Source organism: Pocillopora damicornis, chromosome 6 (genome assembly GCF_964200805.1).
Source record: "Pocillopora damicornis chromosome 6, jaPocDami1.2, whole genome shotgun sequence".
Classification (NCBI taxonomy): Eukaryota; Metazoa; Cnidaria; class Anthozoa; order Scleractinia; family Pocilloporidae; genus Pocillopora; species Pocillopora damicornis.
In genome coordinates, this window is record NC_142675.1 from 7,842,501 (window position 1) to 7,852,500 (window position 10,000).

Here is a 10,000-nt window from a genome sequence, read left to right on the forward strand (position 1 = left end):
TTGGTGTGCTTACTTCTACAACTGATTTTCCCGACTCTACTTCACTAATCCCGTATACCTATTTAAAGTGGTGAATAAGTAAAACGGAGATTTATTCAGGGGAGGCCGAAGTTAAAAAAGGTAGCCGCGTTCCCAGATTTGCCGTTTTTCAGAAAATGCTCTTCCTGTGAGAGTTCTATCTAGATCCTGGCAGAGAAATTAGAGTGACGATTGTAAGGGAAAGTTCATTTAATATGACAAGGTAGGGATGAAGATATTGAGGGAGGGAGGGGCGAAAATTTTTAGACAGCTGAAAAAAGAGGGGCTTTGAAAAAGTTGTTGAACTAAGAGAAGGGCTCCGAAAATTTGTATACTTCAAAACCAACAGGATGGGGGGGGGGGGGGAGGGGCTTCTAAAATATTGAGCTGCTAGCGAGGAGGCCTGCTAAAATTTTAAGCTTCGAGTTCCAATATCTTCATCCCCCTCTCTTGTCATATTAAATGAACTTTCCCTAAGGGGTTAATTAATTGTTAGTTCCTTTTTAACGATAGCAATTGACTGCGTTACTAATATTTTTCCTTTAAGGGTGTTAATGTTAAAAACTGTTAAGCATTTCAGTGAATGTGCAAATTGTGTCCATTATTACAGAAAATAAATGTAAACCATAGAGAAGTAATTGTTTGATAAAAGTGTAAATATAGGTGTTTTTGGAATGAAGTTAGTGTCTGTGATGGCGTTGATGAGGGGTTAAGAGAAAAGACCAATCTGTTACCTTTTCATGATGAATGGTCAAATTAGCGATTCCGGCTTCTTGCAACCTTTTTTTCAAATTGTCATGGCTTTTTTCATGGCGCCCATGGCCTGGATGCGATTCACAACCTAAAACAATTACAGCCAACAGCAACACGGGCAAACACAGCGTCTTCATTGTCGAACCCCAATCTTCAACTGAACGCTGGCTATCACTCCGCAATCACGGATATCAACTGCAAATCGTGTCACATTTGTTTTTCACTCTCCCAATTAATTTGTAATGTTTGACCTTAACACTAGTCTTTTGTCTGGTACCGGCTGTGTTTATTGCGTCTTCCACGCTTGCTTGCTTGGGGCTGGTGGGATATACTAATGTACCCGATATTTCCCCCATGAGGTACCAATATATCTTAAAATTGAAAAAGGTGTGATTCCGTAAATTACCTAAAATTAACTCGAAGCAAAATACATTATACCCGAACTGTGACAAAAAATACCTTATACCTGAGTTAAAACTGCTCGAGATACCGTTTACCCAAGCCCCTTAGCCTAGCCTTATCGGATTTCTTTTAACACTGCAGCTTCAAACTTAGCAAAAGTCAGTATTTGTCTCTTGGCTAGGATTCACCTGTTGTTGCCGTTTAGCCGAAGGAAAAAAAAAAGTGGAAAATTCAAAAGCGTTTGCTGACTTAGATTTTCGAATCCCCTCCTCCCTTCTCGTTACTCCCGTGTGTAATATGAGTAGTCATCAAAAAATGGTGAAAGTGTCCCGATTTAACTTCTCATGAGATCTCGTTGTGAAAGTCATATGAACAGAAACTTCACGTTTTAAGAGTGATTGTCAGTAAAAATCAAAGAAATCGTGGCCACGGTCAAAAAATCGATTTCGCTCATACTTTGTCAGTTTGAAGGCCTAGGTAAGTAACTGAAGGATATGAGGTTAGTTTTTTGAAATATTCCATATAACGGCAGAAAACCACGAAAAACGGTCACCCTACCGGAAGCTCGGATTTCACCTGGCGGAAACTCGAAATTTTACACTTTTCAGCTTCTCGCTACACAGACGTTTACATAGCTGTGAATCTTTCTTAAGTATAATTGAATACATTGATTCTTCCTTAGTCAAACCATGGGAATTATTTTTATCTCTGCTTATTTGTGAGCGAACTGAGACCCGATTAAGAAGACACACTTTTCTCATTTACGCGAAGGTGTAAAATAATCCAAACTCAGCGACAAAAAAAGCTGACCGGTAGTTCTTCAAATCCTCTGATATTATAACCAAAGACAGTTCAGTCATTGATTTTTAGGTCTACGGTTTTAAATCTTTAGGATCTAGTAGCACTTTTGCATGAACGCCGATCAAAATTCGATAAAATTCCAATTGAGCGCCTTTGAAATCTACAACTCTACATAACAATGCACTATTGAATACATTAACTCCTCGGCCAAAGTTTGTACATAATGAGGGTTTTACTTTCTTAGCGGTTTGAACCTTTTAAAAATATATATTGATGTTAAATATTGTCTACACAGGTAAAAGAAACTATGAAACACCAAAATTACCACGAGCTGAAATTAAATCTCACAGGCTCGCTCCCTAATCTGTGTCACGCACGAGCGACTTAGCTACAATTAGTACAGTAACAAACAGATATTTACATCCGTTGATTTTTAATAAGTCGTATTTTTAAAATATCTTACTCAAAGATGTGCCAGGTTTCCCAGTTAACTTGCTGAAAAAAAAAGAAAACCTTAATAGTAATTCTAGCTCAATAATAATTGATTTTATTTAGTATGAGAAGTTTTGTGCCGTCGAAAACCAATCGGAAGTAACTGTTTCCACGAAAAGCAAATATTGCATCGTTCTCTAAATAAACAAATCTACTTAACCATATAACCAGAGTATACATAGGGTTAGGGTTAGGGTTAGGTTCTTGCTCGTTCTTGAATATTGTCGGTGGGATTTGCGGCGCAGGCGAACGCACTTGCTAAGTAACTTCCAATGGCTAATTTCTACCCTTACTCAGCTTTCGTCACACTTTGCTCTACAGTTATGCCAGTGGGATAGATTATAAATTAAAGAACAATATAAGCGATACCCCAATTTCAGCTAAAAACACGTCAACAGAGCCGGTAGCTTTGTAAACAGCGATTTTTTTATAAATAAGCTAAGTTTTTCGTTTGTCTCACGATGTAGTCACGTGTGATGTAGATCGCGACCTTTCGACTGCATACTGCTAGTCTTCTTCAGGCGATGAGGTCGACTGGTCATGCGTGATCTTATAAAGCATGATGCTCTGCTGTGATTGGTTGTTTTTCAACAGCTCTGATTGGTGCATTTCCATCCTTGCTGTTCACTCAGCGATTTGTTGTGTTTCTTGATCGTGGGCATCCACGCTTCTGGAATTACTATTCCACTATCCCTGTTGATGTTGTTAGGGTGAAGTCTTTTACGAATAGCCTCTTTGACCCTGCGCGTGTAGTAATAAGGGTCACGACCCTACCAGCTCCTCAACAAAGATCCGACATGCATCATGCTTTATGAGATCACGCATGACCAGTCGACCTCATCGCCTGAAGAAGACTAGCAGTATGCAGTCGAAACGTCGCGGTCTACATCACACGTGACTACATCGTGAGACAAACGAAAAACTAAGTTTATTTATTGTTATTCACCACGATGAATAACCACAACCTTTTCCAGCGATTTGTTTATTTAGTACTCGAGAAAAATAAACTAAAAAACTTTACCTAAAACGGTGGTTTGTTTTGTTAACGATAAAGGTAGGGTAATTTTTAAGTTAAAATTGATAGCTTTAAATGAATCAGAACAGAAGTAGAGACCAAACGCTTCGAGTTTTGTCTCAATAGCGTGTGATTTGCAATACGAATACCGCAAAGAAAATAACCGAACTCCGTGAAAATGCACGCTGTATATTTTGGTCTAGCGCGCTCGCCTTTCACGGGCCAAAAATAATGTTTTTACATGATAAACACGAAGTATTGCTCGTTGAAAAGAGCTCTTTTATTTTATGTACATTCGTATATCCCCGATGTTATGGTCGTCTGAAATATGGCAAAATTCAGCGTACAAACGGAATACAAAACATAGTGTACTTTACGCAGGTGGTTATAAACGAAAGAAAGTTTAGTTGGAGATGAAATATAGTTGGAAAGCTCTTCCAAGGGATGAAAAATAACTTATGAAAAAACGAATCCACGATAATTTTTCGTTGTCTTGTACGAGCGTTGTGAAAATACACTGAAAGCCCGGTAGAAATTGTGGAAATTTGGTACGTTTTGGCCGATTTTGAACTTTCGTATTTGTTGCTTAAATAAAAAACTCGCTGGAACTTTTGAATATTATTTTTGAAAACAGTTCACCAAAAGGGTCTTTTGAAGAAAATAAAAAAAAAAGTTGAATTTTTGCTTCCGTCGCCGGATTCTTGAAAATTACTGACAACTTCTCTTAATGTCTCACTGGCATAGCTTGTCGCTTGATTCAAACAATATTACCATTTTTAAATAAAAATAATGACAAGCTGGCTACACAATGCTATGGCAAAATGAGAACCAGTTGCATGATTTTGAAAGAAACCTTAGAAATGTCCTTTGTGGGTAACATAGTTTTCTAAGAGAGCTTCGGTCAATTCTTTTCAACTTATTTAAACACAAATATTTTATATTGTACAAAATTGGAATAGATGTAGTGATAGCGCAAGAAAACTCATCAAACATTTCAACTGATTGTATCAAAGCTGAATAGTGTCCTGATACAAATGTTTCCCATACTAATTATAAAGAAGCTTGAACAGTTTAACTAAGGCTTCCTGAAAAACACACGACTGATATCCGAGAGATTCCAACTGTGTTCAAAGTAATCTAAGATCAATCTTAAAGTGATCGGTGTCATAGAAAGACAGCAATTAGCCTTCGAAAGAAACACGCAAGATAAATACTTAGAACTTTTGTTTGATTCTAATAGTACTTAGTTGGGAATACAGCAATCGTCGGCTGGTGCAAATTCAAGCTAGTTCATTGAAGTGAGATAATTGCAGAAATGTGCCTTGGCTTTGCTGAAACTCTTATATCTCCATTGCTTGTCCATCGGGAATTGTTATTTAATTTATTTACTCAGCCTCAGATTTGTGTTAAGTTTGTCGAAATCAAGATGCAAACTGACAAGAGAGTGAGCTGCTAAGTATAAATAGCTATATTTTTGGTATTATTGATGGGGAGCAGTCTATCATTGTCATTTGGTTCCTATTTCAGAAATGGCTTCAGGATTTACACCAGCTGCAAAACGCTCCCGAATGGAAAATGAAGGAGCTTCAGTTCGCAAGCGAGGAAAGGAGCTTGGCGTTCCATCGAAGGACATCTGCCCAGCCCAGATAAGTAAATGGCTCGCGGTTTGTCTGATGGGTCAATCAACAATTAAAGTTGGCTGCAGAATTAGGGCAGAAAGCATAAACCTGTATATGATCCACGTGCGTGATCCTGGGGTAGGAAAGTCACCTGCCTTTCAGCAGTGTTCAACCAGTAAGATTACATGTTGAGGCGAAAGAAGATATTCCCTTGTTTTTGGATGAGTTCACTGAAGCAGAACTGTTCCGCCAACTCAAGGGGACACCCGGCCACAAGGCCATCATTGGAAAGAAGAGGCGTCCCATTTCTTTGGACAGTTACTTGGAGGGTTACGAGAGAAAAACAGGAATGACTTTGATAGGTTGATCCAGCTGTATAATGGGGGTACATGGGTGTACGCGAGAGATGACGAGACAACATGTCAGTTCATCGACAATCCAGCGGTTTCATTGAGGGGATATAGCCAGCCTAATCGCTTTGTCCCCATAAGCTGAAGGAGAGACGAGATAGTCGTGTTGACAGGATGATTGTTTATCAACCACTCCCACATCTCATGGCAGCCCGTGAGACGAGAGAGTTCATAACAAAGCTGAATGACTCTCCTGTGAAAGACTTCAGGTAACTTTTTACTAACAATTTATATTTCTCTCTAGCTTTCTTTCTTATATCACATGTTTTTTCACTGGGATATTTTGGTTTGATATGAATTACTCTGCAACATACACCTTGTAATACAATTGGAAGAGTAGAAATATGCAATTTGGATGGGGTGTATGAGTAACCCTTTGTCATTCTTATGCAAACCAGCATTTCGTGTCTGCAAGTTTTTACAGTAGTTTGTCCATCAATGGTGAACAATTCAGAAACACTGAGGAACTTAAATGGAATTAAACCTGATTTTTTTTTCACGATTTCAGGGTCATCCACTAGGCCATTTATGAATTTTCACATTCAGAAAATGGGCCAGCTGCCTACTCTTTACACCAAGCTGGCAATGAAAAATATGAAGATTTCATTAATGGAATATCAATGTCTTTGAGTCGCCAATGAGCTCGTAACATGTCATCTGAGGATGTGTCTAAAGACGATAGGTATGTTTTAAGGCTGGCTACAGTTCTACATGTGCCCTATGACCAGTTGCCATGACTTTTAATTTCGCAAGATGATTATCTCACAGCTAGAACTTGGGCCGAATGCGGTGCTATCGATGCGAAAGATTTTCACCATCAAAGTTTTCTTGTCTCTTGTCCATCTAGCCGGTGGGATCTTGGAAGGGTTAAAAAATGCCGCTGACTAGAGTTACAGCTTATATATTTAGCCAACTTAACCCCCATGTTAGTCTAACACTACATTGGAATCACCCCTTTCAGGAATATTTCTATGCTCTTTGGTCTCGTTCCTTTGGCCATTGGCATCTTGGATGACTAAGAAAATATAACCGTGCAGCCAGAGAGACAGCCTAGCCCATATATATGGTGAAGTAAGTTTGAATTCATTTACTAATTTATGAAGAACGTTTGAACAGCTCGCTCTAGTGTTACACTTCCATATTGTTACTTGATAATTTCGCGAAAATGGAACAGGTATACATTTCGTCAGAATTTAATTTCGCGGTTTGGCCAAAAACGTATATTAGAAGGAACTAAATTTTAAGTAATAATTTTCTAAATGCTGATCTGTATCAACAAACAGTGACTCTCAGAACTGGCCGTCCTTGAAGACCCAGGGGCTTCGAGTCGATTTCAAACCAAGGTGGGAGAGCTTGAAGTCGACCCACAGCCCCTGGGTCTACGAGGATGAGAATTGACACAACTGCTTTTAAGTTTCCACGGCAGTAGTTTCCAATGACAATGAACAAAATTATATTATGATAGAAAAGAAAATGAAGACATCTTATATGTTACTTTACAAGGGGCTTGGTAGGAATAGATTATTGGTGACTGCACCTAGGATATCTTACAAGAAAGTTAGGAAGAAGATGATATTGATTCAGACAAAGAGAACTCACACGCTAAAACTAAAATAAAGACGATGGACAGCAAGATTATGTAGTAAACTGACATTTACGTTGATTAACGTATTATATTCCAAGGTATTAAATTTCGCGAAAACCTTTTTTTGCAGGTCACCGCCGCCTGGTTAGCATAGGTGGTTGAGTCCTGGCTGTCATGCGGGAGCTGGAGGCTTCAAGCCTTAACTGGACACACACTCAAGGTCTTAAAATAACTGAGGAGAATGTGTTTCCTTTGCTGGAAACGGTTAGCTTTTCTAGTCTTCTCGGATAAGGACGGTAGACCACAGGCCCCGTCTCTTGGTTTTCTCAGTACTGGTTTAATAAGGAGTTGTTAAAGAACCCACCCACTTCCCGCAAAGAAAAGGAGACTAGCTCCCGTTGTTGTGGTCTGGCCTTGTTATTGTTTATAAATCTTTAAAAATCTTCCATAAGTATTTTCTATAAAGAGAAGTAACACAATTAAGGAAGAGGAAGAAGGAGAAGCATTTTCTGAAGGGGGAAATATAATACGTGATGTCCTTCTAGGCTTAAGAACCAAGCTCGTGACAAGACGAAAAACTTCTTTCTTAGTTCTTCACCGAGCTCAAAACTTACCATCTCTACTATTTCTATTTACATACATTACGCTATCGACATCGCTGATCCTAGCGGTATGCAGGACACGTGTCATATGAACTTCGTAATAGACCTCGCTCACCGTGGAGTCTCTGTGGCTCAGTGGTAGAGCATCGGAGCGCGGAATCCGAAAGTCTGAGGTTCGATTCCTCATGAGGACTCAGAATTTTTCTTTGTCCCATGCTTGTGACAAGACGAAAAACGTCTTTCTTAAGACACATTTGTTTCAAAATTAGTCTCATTCAAGGGTACCTCGTTTGCCATTTGTACGTCAACGAGAACGCGTGTTATAAATAGTCTATTTAACAATATTTCAATTCGTTCATTTACCGAATTTTCCCTTCAGGGCTTGCCTAATTTGTTTTTCACTTGCATAGTCCTTTTAAATATTCTATTTTTCCCGATCGGAAGAGAAGCCTTCAGTGTCATTTGTGTTGACCCTAAAAAATATAGGTCGATCCGTCTGCCTCTGCTGACAACCGTACTCTCTGACTGAATTGGCTGTTGAATATACAATGTAAGATGTGTGAAGCTAGCGAGCTACAAACCCTATTACTAAGATATAACATCGCCATTTTGTGTACTGACAGGAGGAACATCGATAAGGTTTCGCTAGACCAAATATCACCAACACATCCTCTTCATCAGCAACAGTCGGAAGCTCGTCGTTGATCGCAGTGATCCGGAAACTAAATGGCTTTTCACTTCCGTCTTTCATTATTTCGCGTCTTCGTTTGCTTTGATCGGTTGAACTTTAAAAACTGAACTTAAAATCCTGTTGAACTTTTGTTTCCCTTCGTGTCGAGGCCGTTAGGCAAATCAATGGAAAAAGCTTTTCAGTCTACACATTTTTCATTTACAAGTACAGGGGGGTGGGGCCAGCCAGATACTGCTCTAAGACGGACTAAAAACCAATTCTGCCACAGATATAGCTCTGATCGAAAGAGAACAAATAGTCTGGGTTATTCAAACAAAATCACAAATTTAGAAGATACAAGAGGCATATTTCATCTCATTAGTTTCAGCATTTCTTTTTATCATGAAACTAAATTTTTCGACTTAATTTTATACAGCATATATATATATGTATATGAATATATATATATATACATATATATATATATAATTTGCACAATGGAGAATGTGCTTCCGTTTTCAACGCTTTATTCAAGACCCGACGCGTTTCGGCATTTGCCTTCCTCAGGGGCCTTAACATGCAATTGTTACAGAGTCCTAATTGGTTAATTGTGTGACGTAGTACAGTGCATGTTGCTTAATTAAATGCTGAGTAAAATCTCTCGTAAACAATTAGTGTTTCTAATTGGTTAACAGTTTTAAAACCTTTATAACGTATGTTATAAACAATTTATGTACCTAAAACTTTATAAAGGTTTTCGCGTAAAAGCTTTATCCAGTTCTTTTGTTTAGTCCATATGGCTGAAAGGAGTTTAATGTTCTTTGCCAAAAAACTCTCTTTCTCTAAGGACTTCTTTCTTTTTGTCAGTCTCTAAATGATCTTTTCGGGATTTGCTCTATAATGGTTATGGTAACATTATTGTTAAAGTCGTGAGTTCGTTTGTTATGCAAAAAGTGTTCCGTGAGTTCGCAGCTACTCACTCCCTTTTTAATATGGTTTCTGTGATTGTTTAACCGTAGGTTAAATGCAGTTTCGCTTTTGCCAATATATTGAAGTTTGCAAATGTTGCACTCGATTATGTAAATGATCCATGACGATTGGCAGTCCACTGTATGAAATATGGTATAGGTCTTGTTGTTATTGGGACTGGTGAAAGTTGTGGTCTGGTTGATCTTTTTACACCAACTACACTTCGTTCTTTCACATGCTCTACATCCCTTTGGTATCAAATTCTGAGGTGTTTCATTTACAAATCTTGAACGAACAAGTCTGTCTCGTAGACTTTTCGGTCGTCGGTAGGCTACTAAAGGTGGCTTGTTGAAGATGAGTGATAATCTTTCTTTTGATTTGAGAAAGTTCCAATTTCGTTTAGCAATTTCTGCAATAAATGTGGTATGGGGGTTGAATGTAGTAACCAGAGGAATTGGATCTGTTGGTTCACGTTCTTTGGTCTGTAAACATTCCTCTTGAGTCAATGTTAGCACTTTCTGCATTTCGTGGAGAACTTTGCGTTGTGCATAACCACACGCTACAAAGAAATCCGAATATTCCAGGATTCGTTTCTTCAACGTGTCTGTTGAAGAGCATATTCGCCTCAACCTCAAGGCTTGACTGTATGGGATGCTCCGTTTCA

At 38.7% G+C, this 10,000-nt stretch overlaps 1 protein-coding gene across 1 annotated transcript in view; it reads right to left on the reverse strand.

Moving 5' to 3' along the window:
* LOC149043739 (uncharacterized) overlaps positions 1–986 on the reverse strand; it is a 15,870-nt gene extending 14,884 nt beyond the window's left edge. Inside the window, exon 1 of the mRNA XM_089210577.1 lies at positions 753–986. Coding sequence (XP_089066703.1) covers positions 753–908 — 156 coding nt within the window. The 5' untranslated portion in view covers positions 909–986. The remainder of the gene's footprint in view (positions 1–752) is intronic.
* Between the last annotated feature and the right edge of the window lie 9,014 nt (positions 987–10,000).